Genomic DNA, 26,164 nt, shown 5'->3' on the forward strand with positions numbered 1-26,164 from the left:
TGATAACACAAAAAAACAGTTTGTGATGCTCGGCCCAGCACACAACACTAAACAGCAAGGCTACTGGTCACAAACTCCACAGGGTTCTCTTAATTGTTTCAACAAGTGACCAAAACTGAAATTTTTCTGGTGAGGACAATTTTCATTGACATTATACGGAAAGCAGACAAACCTACAGAAAGGTGCGTGCACTGATCATTTCTACTCTTGTAGTTTGCTACAGCCAGCTCTCTCCTGTCCCCTCTGCTGTCACATTTTACAGAGAGCCCCTCTAGCCCCACCTCTTCCTCTCACACACACACGCACACACACACACCTGGTAGCTATTTACCATCCCTGCTCCTTGCTGCTCACCTCTCGCCCAAGTACGAAACCCATGCTTTTGAAACATCCCTCCACCCAGGCAGTTCTTGAACAGCCACCATCATAAAACCACATCCACTACAGTCCCCCGACCCCACTTTTCCTCCCCCTTCCTCCCACACTTACCCCTCCTCTTAAATAGCCAGAATCCCCCCTTACCGGTACCCCACAGCCGACCCCTCTGCTGGCGGCCTCCTTTTTCCTCCTCGTATCACATTCACCAGCTCAGTGTATTTATACGCCATCTTTTATGCTATTGTCAGCATCACACGTGGCAGGGATTAGTCCTCTGTGATGGATCAGCCATGTCCGAGGTAACTGATGTCATTTTCTGTCTCCTGTGTTTCCGAGTCCAGAATATGAGGCCAGAGGTCGTTCTGCTGGAGTTATGATTCCATTAATTAGCCTATAAATTGCCATAAATGTGAAATAGACCCATCCATCTCTGTTGAAACAAAAGCCTGAAGCTGGAGTTTTCTTGTGAGGGAGCAGAGCAGCGCAAGTTGCTTCCGTATGTCTAAACAGTCCCATCGTGCCCTGGTGCTGCAATCTGACTCTGCCCGATTCAATTATGAACTGCAGTATTCTTATTTCCTGAACAGCACTTCTTCTGCCAATATCAATACAATTAGCAGGAAATTTTGCTCGTAGGAAAATAGGTTTGTCAGTGAACAATTAGAGGGATTCTAGTGTTCGTATGTTTGACTGGGAAACATGCGGTTGTGATTTTAGACTCAGTCATTCAGTACCCCTCTAGGAGAATCGTGTAAATTATTACTTTTCATTTAGCATGTTTGTGATGTGATGAGTGTGGGGTGGTGTCAATAAACTTATCAATTTATTTTCATTTTTTATCATCTGTTCATCTGCTCAATCTGAAAAGCTGGTGGAATTCAGATAAAAATGAGAAATGAAGATACAATAAACTTTTACTTTTGTTGCTTTCTAACTGTCTGCAAGGGATTCTTGCACATTTTCACTTTATTTTGTTTTGACTCTTCCTTACCAGATGCATCTTCTCAGCTGTCAATGCCTCAAAAGAACCTGCTATAAAATACAGTGTTCAGTGTTTTGCTGCAGGTAGCTTAACAACTTTTAGGTCTCTGAGGACATAAAATGTGGGTAATAGGGTTGCAAGTAATAATTATTTTCATTGTCCATTATTTTTTCGATGAATAGATTAGTTGTTTGGTCTACAAAATGTCAGAAGATGATGAAAAATGTTGATCAGTATTTCCCAAAACCCAGAATGATGTCTTCAGATGTCTTGTTTTGGCCAAAGATATGCAGTTTACTTTAATAGAGGACAAAAGAAACAAGACTTTTTTTTTTATTACTGAAACAGATTTATCGATTATCAAATTAGTGGCAATTAATTTATTGGTTGACAGTTTCTAGATTCTTTGATTAATCATTGCAGTTCTAGTGGGTAAAAATCAAAAATAATATCTTTTTTACTTTTTGGGTGGAAATTAGTGAAAAATGATGAGTCTTACATTTTGTAGTGTGGGAAATAAAATTCATTTAAATAGGTGACAGAAAAGTGTGTGTGTTTAGAGAGAAAGCAGGTGTGTGTGTGTGTGTGGTCAGGGTCAGTGACCCCTTAGGGAACAGGAACTCGTCCGACCTGCAGAGAAGCATCAGAGCTGATGAGGAAGTGAGCAGAGGTGACACACATTGTCTCAGCGTCTTAAACACACATACACAGTAGTTCCTATATTTTAACCCTCAGACTTTTAGAAGGAAAAAACATAGCGGCATAATGACTCGTTGGAGCACTTAAAGTAGCCCTGCACACATATGCACTTACACCTAAACTGTCTCACACACACACTCACTTGTGTATCTGAGGACGCTGGGGGTTCAGCTGACACCTGGATCAACAGCAGCTCTCATCCCTGTAAAAAGAGAGAAAAACATCACAGAGACAGACTCTGCACAGCTCCATATGCACTGTGTGTCAGTGTGTGTTTGTGTGTGGGTGTGGGTGGGTGTGTGTGTGATGTGAGAAAGCGTCGTTTGTTTACAGATAATCTGAGTCAATCGAGAATTTCCTTACATTTTCTAGACTGGATGGCTGTGTTGTGTGCACGGCCGGCTCAACTGCATTTGCTCCTTCGCTTGGGGATTTCTCAATACTTGCTTACACACATTCAGTCTGTGACTCACCAGTACACTTTTCTGTGTGTGTGTGTCAGACACATGTTTTGGAAATGTGGCCATCCGTCTCCCTTCGTTTAGACAAACTACATGTAGGCGTATTGCAGCGTTGCACGAATTTGTCTTTTAAAGTTTCATTTTCATTGTTGTAAGTTTGATCCCCTCTCAGCACTGCAGTGTTTCACTTTCACTCCTGTTTGTCAACTTTCGCCCCTTTCTTCTGTTATCCTAAAGTTATCTCACAGATTCATTGCACTAAAGTTATCTCACTAGCCGAGATAGGAGTGTGTGGTTGCAGAAGGACTTTTTCATTTGTCCATGCTGCAAAGCTCCCCGATGCCATCTAGTGGAGCGCCGGTGCTTGCCTGAGTATCAGACGTAACTGAGGCCCAGTGTGGCCGATGTAAACCCACTTCACCCCAGCGCTCACAAAGCCCACAGCTCTGTTTCCTTGCCCTGGAAACAAGGGTGCATTCTCTCAGCTGTGGGCCACGGCAGAGATGGATCAGAACACAAATAAAGAAAGGCCAAGAGGGGCGAGGGAGGATTGTTTGGTGTGAAAGCCTGCTGAGCTTATTGAGGAATGTGGAATTATGAAAATGGCTTATTTGATTATTTGATATCTGAAGTATGTGTTTCTTTTCCCTGCGAGTTCATTTCTCATCTCTCGCCCGCCCCCCCCCCCCCCCCCTCCCCCCCCCTCCCTCATTATTTCTCTTAGTGGGTGTCGGAGCTCTGGATCCAGAGGGGGATACCCGTCCGTCGGCCCTCGGCAGGCTCAGCCATACTGCGTCTCTGAAGAGAGGGGGCAGCCTGCGGACGCCGCGACCCAGCAGTGAGTACCACAATCACAAATTACTCTCCCACACACTTGGTGCTTAGGAGGGGCTTCCCTTTCTGAGGCACACTCTGAGTGTGCATTTGTTTGTTTGTGTTTGTAACACTTTTCGCCCTGTACAGCGCTTAGGGGAATCACAGTATACAGGAGTCGTGCGTAAGTGCAATGCAGTGTGTCTCCTTATATCAGACAGTACAGTAAAAGTACAAACAGCTGCAGCCTGGTGACTGGAAGTTAAATAACTTCTTCTGTAATTCTTAGAAATACAGAAGACATTTTCAAGCCAGCGTGGTTTGCTAGTTCATCCTTTAAGTCCCCCCGTCACCTTCGAGAACAGCATAGATAAGTACTATGTGCGGGGGGGTTTGTGTATTACAGTATGTGTGTGTCTTTGTTCCAGCCTGGCGCTTTGAAACCCCACAGCAGGTGCAGTTTGTGGAGAAGCTTTCAGATGTGGTGATCGGTCAGTTGCCCAACTTCTGGAAGCTTTGGATCTCTTATGTTAATGGAAGCCTTTTCAGTGAGGTAAATACCTGGGAAGCTTTTACAGTGATAAGAAACAAATAACCTGAAAAGGATACTGCACATACTTCACATGGGTTCACCCTAATCAAGAAAACATTTTGTCCTGCTTACCTTTCGTGGTATCTAGCCATAATTCAGATATCCTTTTTTCTTTTACTCCCTCCACCCCAAAATAAAGGAGGTGATCGGAATTTCCTTTTTAATGCTCAGACTATGGAAAAGTGACTTTTTTTGTAATTCACATCAACTGGTCTTTTAAGAAATGAATTCACAGAACACATTTTTGGTGTACCACAAGGCAATTGTCTTGACAGGCCTGACAAGAATACAATCTTGTTTCACTGTGGCTCTACTGTACGTTACAGGCCTGTATGAATGATTTGCTTTAAGGGTTTCCATTCCATTCATCTAATGCTACAGCTCCTCTCGGTTATGTCAAAAAAACATTAAGGGATGGTCTGTCTTCATTTTGTGTTATAGTTCCTGGAAATTTAATTCAGATGGTCTAACAAAAGCCCTAAAACCAAACATTTTGAAATGGTAAAATTGAGAACCACCACACTGCCTAAATACAGTGTTTGGCCTGGTGTTGGCATAATAATTAAAAGCCAATTGATCTGGTTAAGAAACATCTCAGGTTGCTGCAAGAGTGAAGAGTGAAGACCAAACAAAAAGTCTTTAAAAAGACATTGACACATTGCTGACTTGTTTCAATTTGCAGATATTTAGTTTAAGTAGTAGTAGTATTATTAGTATTTCTTGTTTTTCTTTCTTTCTGCAGACTGGTGAGAAATCTGGACAGGTGGAAAAATCCAAGAAGAATGCCAGACAGAGACAGAATGACTTTAAAGTATGCGTCATTGTGACTATTTACACTAAAGTGTTATTTTAAGATTCTTACTCACCAAGGTTGTGTTTTATAAATACGTGCCACATAAACCTTATTGTTTGTGTGTCTCGCTGCATGTTTTTTAGAAAATGATTGAGGAGATGACCAATCGGCTGGTGAAGCTCATCCGTGGGGCTCTTCTCCCCACCACCCTGCCACAGGGGGAGCTGAATTTTTATGGAGGCTGGGAAAACAAGACGGAGCTCACTGGAGCCTGGCTTACAAAAATCATACACACCGTCAGGTTTGATTGTGTCATTGATGATGATTAATCTCATTGATTATGTGCAGTGCTGACGTGGTTATATGAAGGGGTTTTTATGCCTGCCATACCATTTATTGACCTGCCTCTCTCTGTCACTTTCTCTGTTGCCTCTCATGTCTCTCATCCAGGGCTTGTCATGAGGCTCTCTCTGCTCTGGAGATCCCAAATGATTTGCTGCAGGTGATCCAGGATCTGCTGCTGGAGCTGAGAGTTCACTGCCTCATGGTGACTCTGCTGCATACGACAGAAGGTGAGCAGACGCAGTAATGGATGGAAGGGGTATAAGTAAAATTTGACCTTTTAAGTTGGAAGTGATCATTGAATATTATCAAGATTTTTAAACGATCAGTTCACAAATTAATTATGTCCCCATGCTTGCGTTATGTTATTTACAAAATGCAAATAAGCTGCTGATTATGCAACAAAGTTGTCACAGTTGGTTAAAAATGTTTGAATACTATGTGAAAGCTATATCATTTGTGCTGGAAATTCTATTTGTAATATAATCCTGTTTTCACTTGGATTTTGGTTTATTAGATCTTCAACTCAATATTTTTTTGTTTTTTCATGGATTTTTTTTTTTTTAATTATTGGAATAAAACAAGCTCTGTCTGAATTCTAAACTTCATAACCGTCCTAAGCAGATTTTGATTAATGGTGTTCACACTGGAAAACTGAGTAAGTAACTAAGTGTTAAACACACTTAACACAGTCACTTCCATGTAGATCAACTGTTCCAGGAAGATTCTAGAAAACTAAAACATGAATTTAACATTTTTAGAAACACATGAAGGTTTCTTGGTTCAAGTTTGATTGTCTGTGTCATTCTGAAGTCGCAGTTTGATTGGTGCATGTATCATTTCCTGTTTGCACAGAACGGTCAACTACATTTGTTTTTGTGTTTACTAACTGAAAAAACAGTATACTATAACATTTAGTGTATAGTAGTATATACTTCATACCAGAGTTGTGGACTCAAATTTGATGATTTTAGACTCAAATTGACAAACTCAAAGAAAACTCAGCTTGAACTTTAACACCAATGACTCGTGACTTCACTTGGACTTGAGTCTTTTGACTTGCCCAAAGATTAAAAACTGTTATTTGAAACATTTTCTTATGACTCTATTAATTTCTCTGAATTTCTTGAATCAACATTAATGCTTTTCATTCTCAGCAAGTTGACCCTTATTTCCCCAGATCCACTTTGTTTGAACCAATCCGACAACATCAAATTGAGTCGCAGGAGAGAACCATGAAGACCTAATGAAGAATGGAATGAAATGGAAAAAGATTATTTTGTTTATGAACTAAAACCACCACCACCAACCACATAGGTGGGCAACAAAAAACGAAATGCAATACGCAAAACGTGCGGATCTAGAATTACAGATGGAAATGCATCAACTTCCAACGAACTTATTTTAACGAATAAATACATATTTTAAAAAGCACTCATGATTTTTGTAAATTTAATGTATTATTACTCCATTGTTAAAATGGCATAACATGTGGTAAAGAGTGCAATATGACTTGTTTAGGGCTCGAAACTCAAAGTTCAGGACTTGGGACTTCACTTGGGATTTTTCAGTGTTGACGAGGGACTTGATTTGGGAATTAAGTGCAAAGACTTGAGACTTACTTGTGACTTGCAAAGCAATTACCTGGTCCTGTCTCTGCTATGTACTGCATTCAAGTAGTATGTCGTATAATTGGGACAAAAAAGAAAAAATGTATTTAAAAAAATTCAAACTGAAGACTTATAATTATAAAAGCTAATACAGACACTATAGACACATGTCTGTGTCATTGAGTATTTGGTGGTCAGTGTCCTCAACTGTCACCTTTTACCTCTTAAAACCGACAGGGTAGTAATGGAGAAAGTGTTATGAGACTAAAACCAGACATGCTCAGTTTCACATGTGGTTAGGTATGGTCATTTTGAGAAGAGTGACTGGTTTTCACTTAACTTTTCCCCACACTCACATCAAATTGTGGTCTCGTCAGAGAAACCTGATTTTATATCATATTGTGGGTTTTCCTCAGAAACTTTTAAATTCTGTTCACGTCTAGTAATGACCCTGTGTGAAAAGTGTCACACATTATATATAGAAAGGATAGAAAGGGTTTTTTTTGTCTGAAAGTTCAATTCACTGTACACAGCTTTCTAGTAATTGCCATTTTGATTCATATTTGTGCTGTTTGTTGACACTCAGATGTCAAGAGGCTCGCTGAGAAGGAGGACTGGGTCGTAGATAATGAGGGGATCACCAGCCTGGTAAGGATGTGTTGGTGCATCAAGCAGTATGTCACATCATAATTAGAAATGATAGCTATGCTCCAACAAATGTCAGTCATATTTCACGCACACACTCAGTAGTGTCAGTAATGCACTGTAAATCACCATTTTCCCCTTTTTACTCAGCAGCATGTCAAAAACAAGACATAAAATGGCATTTGTATTTATTTTGTGTACAGTAAAGCATTCCCTCTGACCATTAAATGTACAGTATGATATATCATTTTGTTTTGGTCATTTTCTTCACCCATAATGTGTTTTCATCTTTGCTGAGGATGCAGTTAAAACTTGTATGATGTTTTTAGGAGCCAGTTTTTGTAAAATGTATTCTCGTGTGTTTTTTGCAGCCTTCACAGTTTGAGCAGTGCATGGTCCAGATGCTGCAGTCACTCAAAGAGCCCCTGGAGATCAAACCAGGAGAAATCAATGTGAGATACATAATAATCAATGCAAACACAGAAACTAGAGTAGCAGAAGTACAATATATGATTGATGAACATAATCATGACTTTGGCCTCTTACATTAACTTATTTGTTGCCATCGACGCTTTGGGTTTTGGTACGTCAGTATAATTTGTTTGGCCAGTCACGAACATTTGTTTCTAACACACTTTAAATATCATATACTTAAACTTGTCCTCGGCGCTGCACCATCTCAGCACACTGCTTCTTTTAGGATGGGTCAAAACAGAGAATCAATAACTGAGCTAAACAATAAAGTGAGGTGTAGGCAAAGCAAATCTTGTTCTCTGCGGTCCAACTGTTTCAGCTGTAGTTAAGAACATTTTTATTTGCAAAGCAACCCTAAGAGTGTTTTGAAATTGTTCACACATTGAGTAACACAATGTCAGATTTTAAGTAACTTGAATTTTCACTGTCTTTTCTTCAGGTGCTGCAGTTAGACCAGGTCCAGGACCAGGCCACAGAGCTCAGTGTGGGCATCATGAAAGTAAGATCTGTCAGCATGCAGGTTACATTATGGATGTTTTGACTGACAAATAAAAAGCATGGAGCGCAGTGTTTAACCTGAAATTGTGAAAAGCTAGACATCCCATACCCATTTAACATGCAGTCAAGCCACAGTCTTAGCTCTTAATCCTCCCTTCAAAGGACCTTCACCCTGCGTTACCTTGGACAATCTGAGAGAAATGTAGTGAACCATGTATCATGTAGAGTAAGATGCGAGCATGGCACCTAAGTAGTGTTTTTCACACCATGCCTGACAAGTGTGTTCTCGTGTTCAACGCAGGTTTTCATAAACTGCTTGGAGCAGTTGAGCTCTAAAACTGATGGAGACATTGACACATCTCAGTAAGTATTTGGATGACCTTTTCATATCTTTGATCACCATGTGCTCGACTCTGAAAACATGTTAAAATCTCTCTTGTGTGTGCAGCAACATGTCAGTGGACCTGTCCTCTCCAGATAGGTTTACTGGAGTTCAAGAGGGCTTCAGTCCAACATCTGTAAGTGTAATTTTTTTTTTTTTAATTTCCTTTAAACTGTTTAGGGTTATTACACCTGAAGTCCCACATCTGGCAGCGTCACCAAAGCGTGGGCTCTCCTTTACACAACAGGACAAACACGTGTCTCAGTCATTCAAACCACAAATGTTATCAGGCTGTTTCCTGGTTGTGGACACGAAGCAGATACGTCCTCATTTCCTGTAACTTGTATGAGATGTTAGTGAAGGGGTTTTAAGTGCAGGGGAGGAGGAGGACGAGGAGGAGGAAGAGCAGGGTGTAGAGTGCTTCTGGTAAAGGGAAATGGAGCAAGGTGCGGACGGGGTTTCCCCAGCCCAAATATGCGTAGCAGGGGTTAGGCAGCCAGATTCGACTGAAAGCGGCTGACCAGACTGGTGTCACTCATGATATGAAATCTAGTGTTAGGCAAGTTGGCACAAGGATGGTGCCTGGCTGCCGTTACCAGATACAATAGATATCAGGATGTCAGCCCACTGAAGTGTTCTGTCTTGTCTGTAGGTCTGCAGACTTGGTTAGATGGAGTATGAAAAACAAATTGCTGCCGATGACAACATCATTTTGGGTCATCAGAATTTAGGCAAACCATTCTGCCATCACTCTTGTCATTGTTTATGTGCTTGTGTTCTATAAATTTGTATGAAATATTGTGTATGCCATTGTACGTATTTGTTTGTGAGCAACGATTTGAGTTTCACACCCACAGAGTGAGGACATTTTGGAAAGTGAGGACATTTCAGCAAAGTCAGGACATTTTTGGAAAGCAAAGACGTATTTGGAAAATGAGGACAAGTGTGGGAAGTAAGGACACTTTTGGAAAGGCAGAACATTTTAGAAGATTAGGACATGTTAGCTAGGATATATTTGAAAAGAGATAAGATTTTAGGAAGTCTTTAAGAAATTTTTTAAAACAGAACATTTGTGCAAAGATAATTCGAGTGACGGCATTTTAGCAAGTGAGGACATTTTTGCAAAGTAAGGACATTTTAGTTAGCTAAGGACACTTATAAAAGGGCTAAGATTTTTTAGAAAGTGAAGACACTGTAGGAAAGCAAGGACGTTGTTGGACGGTGATGACATTTTAGTTAAATGGGAACATTTAGAAAAGTTAAATTTAAAAATGGAGGACATTTTAAGAAAATAAGTACATTTTGTCTAATCCTCACTTTCAATGGCTGTTCAAGGGTTAAGACTTTGTTAAAGGGTTAAAGTTAGACCTATGTTGGTGTTAGGGTTAAGGTTTGGCGTTAGGCATGAAGTTGTGAAAGTTAAGGTCAGGGGATGGAATGCATAATGTGAAATATAAAAGTATAATCGTGTTTTTGTGTATAGGAGCAGCGTCTGCTGATCATCCTCAGTAACTGCCAGTACCTCGAGAGACGCACTTTCCTGAACCTGGCTGATCACTTTGAGAAACACGGACTTACAGGCACCGAGAAGATCACACGGGTCAGTTTAACACTCTGTTTCCTACCAAAAGAGAACTGAGCTCTGTGTCCTACTGCTGATGAGAAGTGAGTTGTGTTGGCATTAACAACAAAGATGATCAGAGAGATGCTGAAAATATGACTCTTTTCTTAAAAATAAAGTAAAGGTCATTGTCTTAGAAGCTCAGTTCCACATTTTCACTCCTTTCTCTTCTCACACACACACACACACGCGTGCACACACACACACACACACACACACAATGACTAATGGCTGATTCACAAAGCAAGGAAGTGTTCGGTTGGTTTTCCAGTAAAAACTGGTGAACACCATTTTCTTTGAAAGATCGATTTAGACTTTAGATGCTCTATTAGTATTTAGAGAGCAAGATTTGGGTGACAGTTTGTCTTGATTTTAATCTTTAAATATTACTTAGTAACAGAGCATTGAAAAATAAGAATTTCCCCACCATGCACCTTCCATACAGCTGGCACAGCTGTACCATCAACACGGCAAAAAGTCAAATTCCCCACACCTTTCCTCTGAAGCAGCACTGAAGCAGTTAAATGTAACAAACAGGATATGCAGTTAAATAATATTAGAGCATCTCCCATTGCGTACAAATGCAGCTCAATATTATCACTTATTTATCATTTGACTTTGATTGGAAACATTTTGAGAGTTATATGATCATGATGTGACACAATTCTGTTGTCCAAATAAATAATTCCAAGCAGATACAGATGTTTAACAAACAAAAATGACACTGAAGTTTTTATTTTACACACTACAATGCACAATGCATTAGAGTGGGGCCTGGGTGATCACATTTGTCTGATGTCATTCTGATTATTTCTGTATATGATTTTGAATACATTTGCCATATCATTAGTGCTGGAATGCTTAGTTATTTATTCCATCAGCAGAAAATGAACAGATAACAGTTTTGATAATCAATTAACTATTTAAGTTATGAATTAAGGGAAAATATCAAAACATTTTCTTTTTCCAGCTTCTGATTTTTTCTTTCTCGGCAGCGCTGCTACATCTGGTTCATGTAGGTGTGTGTGAATAGGTGATTAAGAGGAAATGGTAATGCTGTTTGTCTGCTTAGCTCGTATAAATGCAGTCTTAACCATTTTGCCACCAATCGATAGTTGCAGGCCAAATTATGAATAACAACTGTGAATATACATCTTTCTTTTATATCATGATATTGGTTTCATTCCCATTGCCCAGCCAAACATACACGTGTTGACACATACAGACTCCAGTTGCCAGAAGCTCTCATGATTGCAAATACAGACATGCAACAAAGATTACTCAAAGATAGATTCTTATTTGTGCAATTTTACAGCCTGCTTGGACTTAGATGTGACAGTGAAAAAAGATACTGTTTACTCAAAATATACTTCCCCATATTTTTGTAGTAACATTATGTGTCTTTGACATTTTAGCTGAGTGTGGATGCTGTACGAGAGCTGGACAGAAAACTCTTTGAGGCCTACATCGAGAGACGAGCTGACCCCATCGCAGGCTCTCTGGAGCCTGGCATCTACGCTGGATACTTTGACTGGAGAGACTGCCAAACACCTACAGGTACTCTACGCTAGAACCTTTCAGTTAAAGTATTTGCTCCCAATGATGATCAAAACATTCACATTCCGTTTTGCAGTGATGCTACTGTTTTATCTTGTGTTAGAAATTAAGTGCTCTCCTTTTCTTTACAGCAGTGCACTCAGTGTTGGCAACTTGGCGACTTCTCAGAACCTCTTAGTGACTTAATTTCTAAAAATAACTTGCAACAGCGAGGTTAGATGCAGGTTCAGACTGTTGAGCTCTCGTTATGTTATGAGACAGAGTTCTCAGGATGGCTGCTAACATTTCATTTGTTACAGCATCACCTGAATGTATTGCTAGAGAATGCTAAAATTTAAGTGTATGCTGAAAGCGCTTGAGCCCTACTACTTGCATTTTAGTCAGTCCGTTGTGCCTGCCCTGTCTAAACAAGCACAAGCTGCAGTTCAGGAATTATCAACAGGTGTCTTACGATAGAGAATTACATTTCTGTTGTTTATTTTTATTACAATATATCAGTATTTGGGTGTCTTAACTGTTACAGTAAAAGCTGTCATCACTTTTACGATGTGGTGCAGTGTTGCTGTTTTCCATGACACACTGGGTCCAGTCTAAATTATTCACGTTGCCATGTTCCATTTTTATTTATTTATTTATTTATTTATTGTTTATTTGATGTGGACATCACAATTGCATTGGACGGACCAGATGCATTGTTTGAGTGTTTTAGCACATGTGCTAATTCGCAACACTTGTCCACAGGAGGCTTTTGAAATGATAAAATAATAAATGTAAAAGGAAAAGAAAAGAAAAAAATGAAGGGTACAATAACATACAACAGTAAAAGAGAAGCAATTTTTCAGATTAAAATAAATACATAAGCTACAAAGCAAAGGCAGCATGATCAAGCAATCAACCAGTTAAAACTATTCATGTGAGCACAGTTGTTTTGACAAAGAAAAACAAAACAAAAGTTTCCGCCTAAACAGAGCCCTTGTCCACTCAACACAACAAAAACCTATCCAGACGGAGAATGTTATCCTGACAACAAACGCCCATTGCTCTGAAGTCCTCTTTCTCTGAAAAATATGTTCTCCCTGCAGTTACAAAGAATCATGCCCTGCAGTCAGTCAGCCCTGCCTCCTAATGTTTCACACCATCCTTCCCCCAGTTGATTCGGAGCTTCTGTTTTATATATTACATATGGCTGACGGGCGGTAACCTACCAACTACGCCACTCGGCATCAGACCGCCAATCTGACAAACAGTTACCCATCCATTAAGAAATCTGAGTACTTCGTTCTTCTTAGGAAAGCCTTCACTACCATTGTAATATCACTGCTACATGGAACGCTACATAATGCCAACCAGGGAAGATGGATTGTTTGATTATGGTCTGACAAAGTAGCATCCGTTCATCCGATGACATCAAACTGCATAATAATTAGCCATGTGCTTCTGTTTGTTTGAGACTGTGACCAACATGTAACTTCTGTTATCCACATATGACGTTAGTAAGTGCACATCAGCTATATTAGCATCTTCATCATATCTCAGCTGAAGCAGAAACCAAAATGATAAAATGTTCCCCAATTTGGCAGCAAGCTAGCTATGACCTGGAGGTATGACATCAGTTGGAACAAAGGATTTCATTGGGCAAACAGCTGAAATCAAGGTCTGTCCAGATATGTTTTTCCAGCACCAATTGTTCAGCATGGGTATGCATTCATAAGAAGCTACAAAATCTGTTTTTATAAATTCCCATGCTATATTTTTGGACCAAAAAATGTGCTTGGTGTGAAACGACTTTCAGAATTATTGCCAATGAGCCATCTACAGTTGAATTATATTCAAATTTCAATAAAATACACTGTTAAAAAGACACATTTTTTAAAATGTTCAGTTAATGCCTGATGTTTCCAGAGTCAGTGAGTAATTGATCTAATCTCAGTATTGACCAAAATAGTCAAGACTATGATTTTTGCCATGATCAGCCCTACTGTACTCTCTCTCTTGTGTGTGACGATGATAAAACCTGGGATGTGTGTCTGAGATGATGGGGGAAATCACCAGCGGCAACCACTAACTGACCCCGCTAATATCAGAAATTAGCCCCAAACCCTTCTGTGGGATGAGTACTCCACATCTCTGTTCTGTTCTTTGTTGTTGTGGTTCATATGTGTCATGTGTATGTGTCATGTGTAAAGCACAGCTCTTTGATGGCTTACTGTAAATACCACTGAGATCGCTCGATTGGTCCCCCTAAAAGTCTCATGGCCTTTGTCTTGTGCTGTGGGTGTGCAGCAATGTGTGTGCATGAGTGTAGTTTGACTTTTTTGCTCACCAGATGCACCAAACCCAGGTGAAACCTAAATGCGTGTATGTGGTTTACCTTAGCACAGGATATGAGGCAACATGTCAGAGAGTGTGTTCGAGCTCGGGGTGAATTTTCAGATGGGCAGCAGCACATTACAGTTTTAAAAGGCAGCATTGCTCGAAAGTTGGGCCTTGCTTAAGTTTGTCCCTGCTGGTGTGAGTTGGTGTGTTCGGGCTGCATGTGAAAGAGGAACACTTTGGACACTAAACCACAGTTCTAGGATATGATACTTTCACTTGTTGCACTTTTCGTGTGGGACTCATGTTGGTGGGTGGGTGCTGCAAGGCATTAGAAATCCAGTTTCAGTACTTTTAGTCTGTTGTTGTCTCTGGTTGTCTCACTGCTAGAGTTTATTAAATGTTAGAGTTTAAATTTAGACATGGTCTCTCTTTTTTGTTTTTTTTTTATTCTCACAGAACAGTGTAAAGTAAAAAATAATACACTTCCCGCTCCATCTAATTGCATTATTTTCATCTTTGGCCTTTTCAGCTTGTTACTCTTTTCAGAGTCAGACTTATCATAAAGCATAAACACCTATGAATAATGACATCCTCTCGCTTAGTCACATTTCTAGCAGGAATGATGGTGGTTCTGATAAATTGTTAATCATTAACTCTGACAGTTTCACTGAACAGCCACTTACATTCACCATTTACTGTTGTTTGTATGGTTAACTGGATTGCTATCTAGTTAAATAAAACATGATGAAACTACACAACTGTGGGCAGAGCTGTGGTTATTTAGACCTAAAGTTTAAAACCTTTGCATCATTTATCTTCAGTGTGAGCAACTACTTTTCTTGTCCTTTGATCAAATCTTCCCGATCATGAATAATCATGACTATAGAAATCTCCCTCGAGCAAATTGTTCTGTACTAAGGCCAAAACAACTTCTGAGTTTTGTATCAATCCCAAAAACTATACTTTCTTTAATGCCTTTCCTTTAGAGATACAAAACTGTCGACAAAATCCATTCACCCAAAGTAACAAAAGGCCATGTTTGTAAGGACAGAAGATCCATTAACACACAGCTAGAAATCATCCTTAAAGAGCTAAACATGTCCTTATTCACATTACTCCACTCCCCAGATAGGGGGCATCCAGTGTGTGCTATGGCCATTAATTAACATGTCAATATTTGCAACACAGCTAGTTTGTGTTGCACTTTAGATCTGTCAAACATGCCTGTAGCACCACACACTTGCTGTTATTTCACATTCCCTGCCAATAATTTCTCCCGACAGCTGTCGTTTTAACCTGAGGTTTATCTGTGTTGTGATTAAAAGAAGCGTTGAGACACTATTTGTTAGCATCCCATCATCCCATCTACCAGGGTTTATGTTCATGTTCTTGTGCTCTCTTTTCCATCAGGTGTAAGGAACTACCTGAAGGAAGCTTTGGTCAACATCATCACAGTTCATGCTGAGGTACAAACAACCTACACACTTCATACACACCCTGAACTCTTCTTTTGTTCTTTGTACTGGTCTCTTTATCAAACCCTGCATTTACCGGCTGGGTCATTCCATGACAACTCAACCAGGATTCAGAATTTTCCCCAGTTCATGCCATAAAACTTCTCTTAAAAAATAATTTTAAAACTTTCTCTCATGCCTTCATCTCCAACTTTGTCTGTCTCAGGTCTTCACAGTCTCCAAAGACCTGGTACCGCGAGTTTTGTCCAGAATTGTTGAGTCAGTTGCGGACGAAATGTGTCGTCTTATGCAGTGTGTGTCCTCCTTCAGCAAAAATGGAGCACTGCAGGTACACACACACACTGGCACACTCTCACACAGTTATATAGAGCAGTTTATCACTCATAGTAAGACCCTGACTCATAAGTAGACCCTCACACTAGTCGGGGGATTTACCTGTCGTTTCTGATAAAGAAATGTTTCAGTTCAAGCTACCAACTGCTGACAGTTAGATGTCCATGTGATTTCATCTGTTGTCTTTCTCTTTTCTATACACCTGACCCCCTCACCCCGCGCTGTCCTCAGGCTCGCCTTGAACTCTGTGCTCTGAGAGACGCCATAGCCGCATACCTAAACTCTCAAAGCAAGTAAGTGCAGCACAAACACATTCATATAGTGGCACAGACGGGAACTCATGTATGTACCCAGTGATTTATGGTAGTGAATGTCACAAACATAAATCTTAGCAGTCGCACATCCCTCACTACAATCCCTATTTATGTTACTTGGTGGGTTTTGGAAAGGAAGTGAAAGTAATCTGGTTCTGCTGTGTGCATGCACTGTGGTGTACGCGGGTGTGCATGTGTGTGCATGCATGTATGTGTTCATGTGGGGATGTCAGTGTGCATGCTTAGACTTATCTTGAACTGTATTCTCTGGTTTTCATTGTTCATAACTGTGTTTTTTAAATAAAGTTTTAAACATGCATCTTGTTTCTAGTGCCAGCTTCAAAATAGCTTTGGACGCACTTCCTCAGCTGCACAGCGGAGCTGATAAGAAGTGAGTCTCATCGTGGTTACTAATATATATGATCTTTTTTCTGTTGGTATTTGCTTTATGCTCTAAAGATTCATTTCACATGATTTATGCTTCTTCCACCAGGTTATTGGAAGAGCTGTTGAACAAGTTTAAAAGCAGCATGCAGCTCCAGCTCACCTGCTTCCAGCCCTCCTGTGTCCAGCCTGTAAAGAGATAAACTCGAGCCACTCTATTTACCACTACACTGCGCTGTCTTTGTTTCTTATCTATGTGTAATAAGCTAATGAACTTCACCGTTATCTTTTCAATAATCACTTCACTTGTTTACTCATTGCTTCCTTCCATGTCACTTTCAACTTCTGCTTCACCAGATTGGACACAAATGTGTTAATCTAATCTCCAAGGCACTAAATGAGTTGATTTCATTGTTACTGTATAGGACAGTCCCAGTCATGTTGGTTATGCTAATCACATACAGCCACTCACATAGCTAACAGACAGCATGCAAGTGGCTAACTGGCTTGTTTGAGCAAGGTTCTGGGTCAGCAGTGGGACATAGGCCATGAACAGGCTGGACTCTCTGCTGTCTCACACTGAAATATTTGTCCCAATCAAGATTTAAAGCTGGTGTTAATGTTCTGCACTGTGCCATCTCTACTGCCCAATAAAGTAAGAAAACGAACTGTTAAAGTGATGCTTTCTTTTGGTTTGGTTTGTTAAAGCAACAGCAATTTCTGCTCAAGGTCCACTTAATTGCTTGTTCGGGTTCTTCTGACCGTCTTACGCATTCTTCATCAGCAGATCACAGCTGCTTAGTTTTCAAGGGACTCTTAAGGGTTGAATCTTTCCATTATTCTGAGCACTGTCAGGACTTCCTGTCCATGTTTACCTTAAAGTTGAGGTTGGTTGCTTAATTTTTGGTGATTTTTTTTTTTTTTTTATGTTTTCAGTGATAATTGGTGACTATGTGAGACCTTTAGATGGCTTCTTCATCTATAGTAGCCCTTGAACTAGGGATATGTGGTAGGCAAAACATCATATATATATATATATATATATATATGTATATATATATATATATATGTATATATATGTATGATGTTTCTTACCGTTATCTTTTCATATATATATATACAGTACAGGCCAAAAGTTTGGACACACCTTCTCATTCAATGCGTTTTCTTTATTTTCATGACTATTTACATTGTAGATTCTCACTGAAGGCATCAAAACTATGAATGAACACATGTGGAGTTATGTACTTAACAAAAAAAGGTGAAATAACTGAAAACATGTTTTATATTCTAGTTTCTTCAAAATAGCCACCCTTTGCTCTGATTACGGCTTTGCACACTCTTGGCATTCTCTCGATGAGCTTCAAGAGGTAGTCACCTGAAATGGTTTCCACTTCACAGGTGTGCCTTATCAGGGTTAATTAGTGGAATTTCTTGCTTTATCAATGGGGTTGGGACCATCAGTTGTGTTGTGCAGAAGTCAGGTTAATACACAGCCGACAGCCCTATTGGACAACTGTTAAAATTCATATTATGGCAAGAACCAATCAGCTAACTAAAGAAAAATGAGTGGCCATCATTACTTTAAGAAATGAAGGTCAGTCAGTCCGGAAAATTGCAAAAACTTTAAATGTGTCCCCAAGTGGAGTCGCAAAAAAACCATCAAGCGCTACAACGAAACTGGCACACATGAGGACCGACCCAGGAAAGGAAGACCAAGAGTCACCTCTGCTTCTGAGGATAAGTTCATCCGAGTCACCAGCCTCAGAAATCGCAAGTTAACAGCAGCTCAGATCAGAGACCAGATGAATGCCACACAGAGTTCTAGCAGCAGACCCATCTCTAGAACAACTGTTAAGAGGAGACTGCGCCAATCAGGCCTTCATGGTCAAATAGCTGCTAGGAAACCACTGCTAAGGAGAGGCAACAAGCAGAAGAGATTTGTTTGGGCCAAGAAACACAAGGAATGGACATTAGACCAGTGGAAATCTGTGCTTTGGTCTGATGAGTCAAAATTTGAGATCTTTGGTTCCAACCGCCGTGTCTTTGTGAGACGCAGAAAAGGTGAACGGATGGATTCCACATGCCTGGTTCCCACTGTGAAGCATGGAGGAGGAGGTGTGATGGTGTGGGGGTGTTTTTCTGGTAACACTGTTGGGGATTTATTCAAAATTGAAGGCACACTGAACCAGCATGGCTACCACAGCATCCTGCAGCGACATGCCATCCCATCCGGTTTGCGTTTAGTTGGACAATCATTTATTTTTCAACAGGACAATGACCCCAAACACACCTCCAGGCTGTGTAAGGACTATTTGACCAAGAAGGAGAGTGATGGAGTGCTGCGGCAGATGACCTGGCCTCCACAGTCACCGGACCTGAACCCAGTCGAGATGGTTTGGGGTGAGCTGGACCGCAGAGTGAAGGCAAAGGGGCCAACAAGTGCTAAACACCTCTGGGAACTCCTTCAAGACTGTTGGAAAACCATTTCAGGTGACTACCTCTTGAAGCTCATGGAGAGAATGCCAAGAGTGTGCAAAGCAGTAATCAGAGCAAAGGGTGGCTATTTTGAAGAAACTAGAATATAAAACATGTTTTCAGTTATTTCACCTTTTTTTGTTAAGTACATAACTCCACATGTGTTCATTCATAGTTTTGATGCCTTCAGTGAGAATCTACAATGTAAATAGTCATGAAAATAAAGAAAACGCATTGACTGAGAAGGTGTGTCCAAACTTTTGGCCTGTACTGTATATATATATATATATATATATATATATGACAGTGAAGTGAAGTTAAAAAAAAATTTGGACTCATGTTTGGAGAGGAAAGAGTGCAAAATTTTGTAAAAATAACACCTGTCCAACTGTTGAACACGGGGTGGATCCATCAGGCTTTGGGCTTGTGTTGCAGCCAGTGGCATGGAGAACATTTCACAGGTAGAGGGAAGAATGGATTCAGATAAATTCCAGCAAATTATGAAACAACATCACAACATCTGTAAAGAAGCTAAAGATCCTAAACACACATGAAATCCACAATGGACTACCTCAAGAGGTGTAAGCCTGCTGCCATGGCCCTCACAGTCCCCCGACCTAAACATCATTAAAAATCCGTAGATAGACCTCAAAAGAGCAGTGCATGCAAGACAGCCCAAGAATCTCACAGAGCTAGAAGCCCTTTGCAGGAAGAATAGGTGAAAATTCCCCAAAGAAGAACTGAAAAACTCTGAGCTGGTTACAAAAAGCGTTTAGAAGCTGTGATACTTGCCAAAGGGGGCGCTACTAAGCACTGACCAGGTAGGATGCCCAGACTTTTGCTTTAGGCCCTTTTCCTTTTTTGTTGTTTTGAAAGTAATGTTGAAGAAAAATATTGATAAAATATTGAAGAAATGTGTCACCTTAAACTTCAATTCATCTTCTACAGTATCTCACATAACTCACTTAAACTCACTTATGTTGCCAGCTGTTTAGATGTTGATGGCTGTGTTTTGAGTAATTTTCAGAGGAAGGTAAATCTATACTACTATACAAACTGTACACTGACTACTTTAAGTTGTATCAAAGTGTCATTTCTATAGTGTTGTCCCATGAAAAGATAAAATGAAATATCTGCAAAAATGGGAGGGGTGTACTCACTTATGTGAGATACTGTACTTCCTTAACTACTCAGTAAATGAAATTTTGACCATATATGTATGTATTTTTTTATCTTATTGTTTTAATTTTCACCGTGTAATGTGAGTGATATTTGTCTTTTATAGAGTCTTAGAAAAGACTCAGAGGGGCAAATGATATCACCATAAATTGTGCATCACTTGTAACCCTGTATCAAGGTCAGATTCATAAAAAGATATCGCACTAATGATATTACAGATCAAATGACCATCATATTTTGCAGCTGAGTGCATTTTACTGTCCTTTTTTTGTAAGCATGTGTTTGGGGAGTACTGAGCATATGACTGGAGAAATGAGATTTGGATTGTGTGAAACATAATTACCTAATTTAAATTTTGCCACAGGAGCACTGAGACACTATTTGCTTGGCAGTGCAGTTAGGGGTGCATTTCACCTTTTGTAGGTGCTTGAAGAATCAGGCAGTTTCCCCTTGTCCTATTTCTGCAGGTTGATGGCTGCAAGAGCTGCACAATCTTTTAGTGAACTGGCCCTAGAGAGCGCATACCTCTGCAAAGGCCTCACGAGTCACACTGATCTAGATCTTCATTAAAATGTACGCAGATACAGTAATGATAGACAATCACATAATCACACTGATTGGCTGATGGCTGCTGTGGTTTTTGGAAAGTAACAAATCCTTTGTTTGCTTTTACGTGTCACTGTTCAAGACTAATGAATCAGAATGTAAAGTGCTATAAAGAAGGCCACATGGTGTTACTATCCACTAGAGTTGCAGCAATATACCGGTTTCAAGGAGGTACTACCATATTTCCATTAACAAAATTGTTTCAATTATAGTAATAGAATGTTTGTTTATCCAGCATTAAGTTTTCCATTTTCATTCCTTTAAGGGTCATTCTGACTGATAATAATATAAATTCTGTGATACGTGATACCGTGAAACCACAATGTTTTCCGAGACGGTTATTGTACTGTAGAAATCTCATACCGTTGCAACCCTACTATCCACATCAAAACCAAATCAGTTTTTCTGTGGCCCATGGCCTATGGTTTCCACCAAAGTTTACCAACAAATGTTTAGAAGTTAGTCTTCAATTTCCTGCTAACGAACTGAAGGAGAACCTAATCTCCTTGGTGGAGGTTATTACAATCTCTTACTTAAATCTCCTTATTCCAGTGCTGCAATAATCCAATTAATGCATTAATTTGTTACACAAATAATATGGTTTTGCAAAATATGTATTGTTTCAGTATATCTTATATCACTGTACATTGTCCAGCATAATATTCATCAAATGCCTTGAATTAGCATGTTCATGTCAAATAAATTCAACTCCATAGTAATTTAAAGACATAATCCGGGGTGTGCTTGTGATGGATTCTGTCGTATTGTGATATTCAAAAATTTGAAATAATTGCCTATATAGTCCAAATTTATTTTCATTTGTCCACATACTAGCATATAGCTCAGCAAAATGTTCTTTGTTTTTGAGGTTAAGGAGCATTAAAACTGTGGTAAAGCCTGCATGTTATACCTATAGATTATACCAATACAGACCCATGGAAACTACTCTTAATATATTAATACTCCCTGTATGTTCCTCTTTGTGCATACAGAGTTGTTAATGACATTGTGGCCAACCCTGTGAAATATCTGCAAAATGATCACTTATGTCTTTACACTTACTGATCCATCTGTCACACGCAAGTGAATTATTTTGCATCAGTGCATATTTGCAGACAGTTGGTGTGTGTTTACCACGGTTCAAACCAGCGGGTTTGAGCAATTCATCTCTGGAGCACCAGCTCACCAGTTCACTCATACTGTCTAACATGTCAGCGTCTAGCTCTCTGGGAGGGGTGTGAGCACAGGGTGTGTGCAGGGTGGAGGACGATGCAGGCAGTTATTCAGGCCAGCGATCAGAACAGGCTGTACTGGATCCCAGAGGAAGATGGTGACAACAGAAAGTGTGAATATGGCTGTGGGTGTAGGGACTTGAGCGAGCGGTATAGTTGTGGTAGGTCTAGTCACTCAGGCAGAGGAGACAGACGGCGACACGCCCACACATCACATGAGAAAGTCTGACAAAGACACGAGGGGGTTATCTAAGGACAAGGTGGACTTGCTCTTGTGTTGTAACATGAGTTGACCTATTCATTGTCAACTTCTCAACTTCTTGAAGCCCCACCTGTACTGTCAGCTACCACTTTCTGTTATTGTCTACACTGATGTCCCTCAGACTTTTTCTCTGTCTTGGTTTCCCATCTACGTTTAGGGGAAAGCCATGCAGGGCAGGCAGGAGATGTTTTGATTCTCTGAGTTCTAAACTTAGCTCTCTGCCCTCCCACGGATTCATTCACAAAATAAGTTCAAAGCCTAAACCCTTATCCGCTCTCTGTTTACAGTAACAGAGGTGAGAAGGGGGAGTTTTTTTTATTATTTCTTTTTGTATTCAGCAGTACTCTGTTCCATTCAGGCGACATATGACATGACCTGCAAAAAAACATTCAGACTTTGATGTGACTTTTCTTCACCGTGAGTGGGTAATTAAAAGGAATGGAGAAATTTGACACATCAGAGGAAATGTAGATTGAGCTCACCTTGACTGTTGACTGTTTTTCAGTTGTAGACGCAGCTGGACTTAGAAAAACAAGTTAACAAGATCAGCAAGAAACGCACAGGAAGTCACACTGTAATCTTACGTCATTTGTAGGAGTTGTCCCATATTTCTTTTACTTTCTTATGTAAAACTTTAACCCCCTATTTATCATTTAGAAACACCAGATAAACATTTAATAAAGGGCTTTTAACCCACTATTACTTAGTCATAGGCAGAAGTAAGTGTTTATTAATTTACAGTATTTGGCAACAGTTGTAACCTCTGCTATGAGGACATACTTAACATTATCACAGATGTATTTTACTTCATTGTCATTCATTATTTGTTCATACAGCAGCCTCTACACATGGTTGCCCATAGAAAAAGTAATAGTTGTTAACAAATACATTAGCCTAATGAACCCTTAAATTGTCTTACAGCTACATAATAGTTTGTTTTTTATAGTAATAGTTTATTTATTAAATGGGAAATTTCACAAAATGACTAATATATTGGTGCAATATTTCAGGTATGATTCTGATACCCAAGTGTAATCATTTTTATTGTCTTACCTGTAAAATGTAATAAGTAGTGAGCAATTCCAAATTAATGAGGTTAATATCTAACGTTCTGTGCATTTGAAATGTACAAAAACATCCATCCATCCATCTTCTAACGGCTTCATCCTCTTGAGGGTCGCGGGGGGGGGGTCTGGAGCCTATCCCAGCTGACATTGGGCAAGAGGCAGGGTACACCCTGGACAGGTTGCCAGACTATCGCAGGGCTGACACATAGAGACAAACAACCATTCACGCTCCCATTCACACCTACGGACAATTTAGAGTTATCAATTAACCTAGTCCCCAATCTGCATGTCTTTGGACTGTGGGAGGAAGCCGGAGTGCCCGGAGAGAACCCACGCTGACACGGGGAGAACATGCAAACTCCGCACAGAAGGGCTCCCACACCCGGGATCGAACCGTGAGGCGAAAGTGCTAACCACCACACCACCGTGCCACCCCGTACAAAAACAGCTGACATTGGGCGAGAGGCAGGGTACACCCTGGACAGGTCGCCAGACTATCGCAGGGCTGACACATAGAGACACACAACCATTCACACTCACATTCACACCGGCCAATTTAAAGTCAGCAATTAAATCCCCAACCTGCATGTCTTTGGATTGTGGGAGGAAGCTGGAGTACCCAGAGAAAACCCACACTGACACGGGGAGAATATGCAAACTCTGCACAGAAGGGATCGAGCCAAGAACTCTCTTGCTGTGAGGCGACAGTGCTAACCACCACATAAGCAAAGCAGGTCATCAACAAGAATGCTGTCTATTTATGTATAGTTATTCTTAACGTCTGTCCCCGGCTCTGATTCCTTGCCAAAGGAGATGAAACAATTTAAAGCATGGAGGCCAATAGAGTCTGTGTTTACATTTTTCTAGGAAAAGTTTTGCAGTTTTGCAGTACTACATCAGACAGTTTAAAGGAGGTTTTTTGATGCTATATTTGTGGTTATGGCTGATACTGTGGCAGGAAAAGAAAAGAATTGGAAAAAGTGACAGAGCAAAGGCGAAAACATGAGTCAACCATGGTTGGTCATTCAATAATGTAAAAGGATTCAAAACTAATTCTGTTTGGCCCTGTTCCTCCAAGACAGGTATATATTTTGAGCATTGTATTCACTGTATGATGTATATTGATATGATGTAGAAATACGAATAAAAATTTTACATTGGTGCCTAAGACAAAGATTACTTTGTTTCACCAGTTACATTACAGTTATGAATTGTACATACGCAGAAATTGATACATTAGCTCATCGCTATGTATCCTGCAAACAGCTGTGTTTAAAAAAAAGTTATTTTGTATTAAAATAAGCTGTTTCTTTTTTTTTTCTACTGACATCCAAAACAACTACAGTGCTTACCAGATCCTTTATGACACGAGGTGGTAGTGCCCGTGGAAACACTACTGCTTTTGTTCTTAGGGGCCACCAAAATTAAGACAAAGTGAAAGTTCCTTTGCTTTCAAGGTTCACTTTGTACAAACGGACCAGGTGTTAAAAACTTAACACTGTTTCTCTGAAGCTGTTTAGCATGTTGAAGACGAGCCACTGGCCCAGTCCTTTTAATGTGTGCTCACCCATTGTCTCTTTTTTCATGTCACAAATCAGTGTTTTTCTGATGCTGCTCTTTATGGAGGGGCTTCTAACTACAGTGGCCAAAGTGAAAACATAAATGGCTTAATGTTTGGTTTGTCTGTTGTGGGCGGCTGTAGACACGTGGTGTAACATGGCAATGTCTATAAACAAGGACCCGCTCCCTAAGTAGATATAAACGGCTCATTCTAAGGTAACAAAAACACTACAATTCTTTTTTTCAGGTGATGATACACTGAAGAAAATATATTTATATTTCATTTCTGCCAGTATCTCCCACTAAATGATGTTATGTTCCACAAAAGATCAGGACATTTTTTCAGATATCTGAAGGCATCACCATTGGTTAATTATCATGTTTATTGACAGAAATGTCTTTAATGTCTTAAAATTTAAAGGATAATGTTGGCAATATTCTCTATATAATTTTCTATTTATGTGGTTTATGTCGTAACAAATGTGGTAGCTATGAGTTTTTGAGAAAACACAAGCAATATGAAGATGTCACCTTAGAGACCTGAGAAGTTAAGATAGTCTTTACTATGTTCTTACACTTCTTGATTTAACAATAAATCTGGTAATTAACACCATAGTGAAATCATTAATCGAGAATGAAAATAATCATTAGTTGGAACTGTGATATACTGTTTCCAAAGTCTGTGGTAGGGATCATATTAAATGTTGAAAAGGCATTAGTCAGTGGCTTTCAAAGAAAACCGTCTCAGTTGTTTTTCACAGGCAGCCTTATCAAGTGATGACATCTTCCCTGCTCTTCTTGTAAATTCTTTCATGGCAGTGACAAATATATTTGTGGGTTTTTGTGATTGTTTTCCATGGAAGTGGAAACAGACTCTAATCTGCAAACAGAAGCCAGGAAGGCTTTCTCTCCAGCGTAGCGCGGAAAGCGTGGCCAACCTCTTCCTCTTCTCTCTCCTCCCCTCGTGATGTCATCACATTTGTTTGTGATAACGAAGTCTTTGATTAACCAGCCTCATCCTGCATCTGAACCACACTTCCTGTTCAGACACAGAACACATAGTACTGACGTTACCCGAAGAGCTCACGCAGTTATGAACAGGGGTCGTCAC

The 26,164-nt window shown here is 39.9% G+C and overlaps 1 protein-coding gene across 2 annotated transcripts in view; it reads left to right on the plus strand.

Annotated features, from left to right (window-relative positions):
• The window catches only part of exoc2 (exocyst complex component 2), a 54,136-nt gene extending 36,791 nt beyond the window's left edge, over positions 1–17,345 (plus strand). For both annotated transcript variants that reach the window (XM_033622012.2, XM_078169036.1), the window contains exons 12-28: positions 3,245–3,358; positions 3,762–3,886; positions 4,668–4,736; positions 4,862–5,019; positions 5,169–5,290; positions 7,257–7,318; positions 7,687–7,767; positions 8,229–8,288; positions 8,589–8,650; positions 8,736–8,805; positions 10,153–10,269; positions 11,706–11,847; positions 15,574–15,629; positions 15,844–15,966; positions 16,203–16,264; positions 16,617–16,676; positions 16,779–17,345. In XM_033622012.2, the coding sequence (XP_033477903.1) occupies positions 3,245–3,358; positions 3,762–3,886; positions 4,668–4,736; positions 4,862–5,019; positions 5,169–5,290; positions 7,257–7,318; positions 7,687–7,767; positions 8,229–8,288; positions 8,589–8,650; positions 8,736–8,805; positions 10,153–10,269; positions 11,706–11,847; positions 15,574–15,629; positions 15,844–15,966; positions 16,203–16,264; positions 16,617–16,676; positions 16,779–16,872 (1,577 nt within the window). In that variant the 3' untranslated portion in view covers positions 16,873–17,345. The remainder of the gene's footprint in view (positions 1–3,244; positions 3,359–3,761; positions 3,887–4,667; positions 4,737–4,861; positions 5,020–5,168; positions 5,291–7,256; positions 7,319–7,686; positions 7,768–8,228; positions 8,289–8,588; positions 8,651–8,735; positions 8,806–10,152; positions 10,270–11,705; positions 11,848–15,573; positions 15,630–15,843; positions 15,967–16,202; positions 16,265–16,616; positions 16,677–16,778) is intronic.
• Positions 17,346–26,164: the final 8,819 nt, after the last annotated feature.

The sequence above is a fragment of the Epinephelus lanceolatus genome, chromosome 6 (assembly GCF_041903045.1).
Source record: "Epinephelus lanceolatus isolate andai-2023 chromosome 6, ASM4190304v1, whole genome shotgun sequence".
NCBI classification, from domain to species: domain Eukaryota; kingdom Metazoa; phylum Chordata; class Actinopteri; order Perciformes; family Serranidae; genus Epinephelus; species Epinephelus lanceolatus.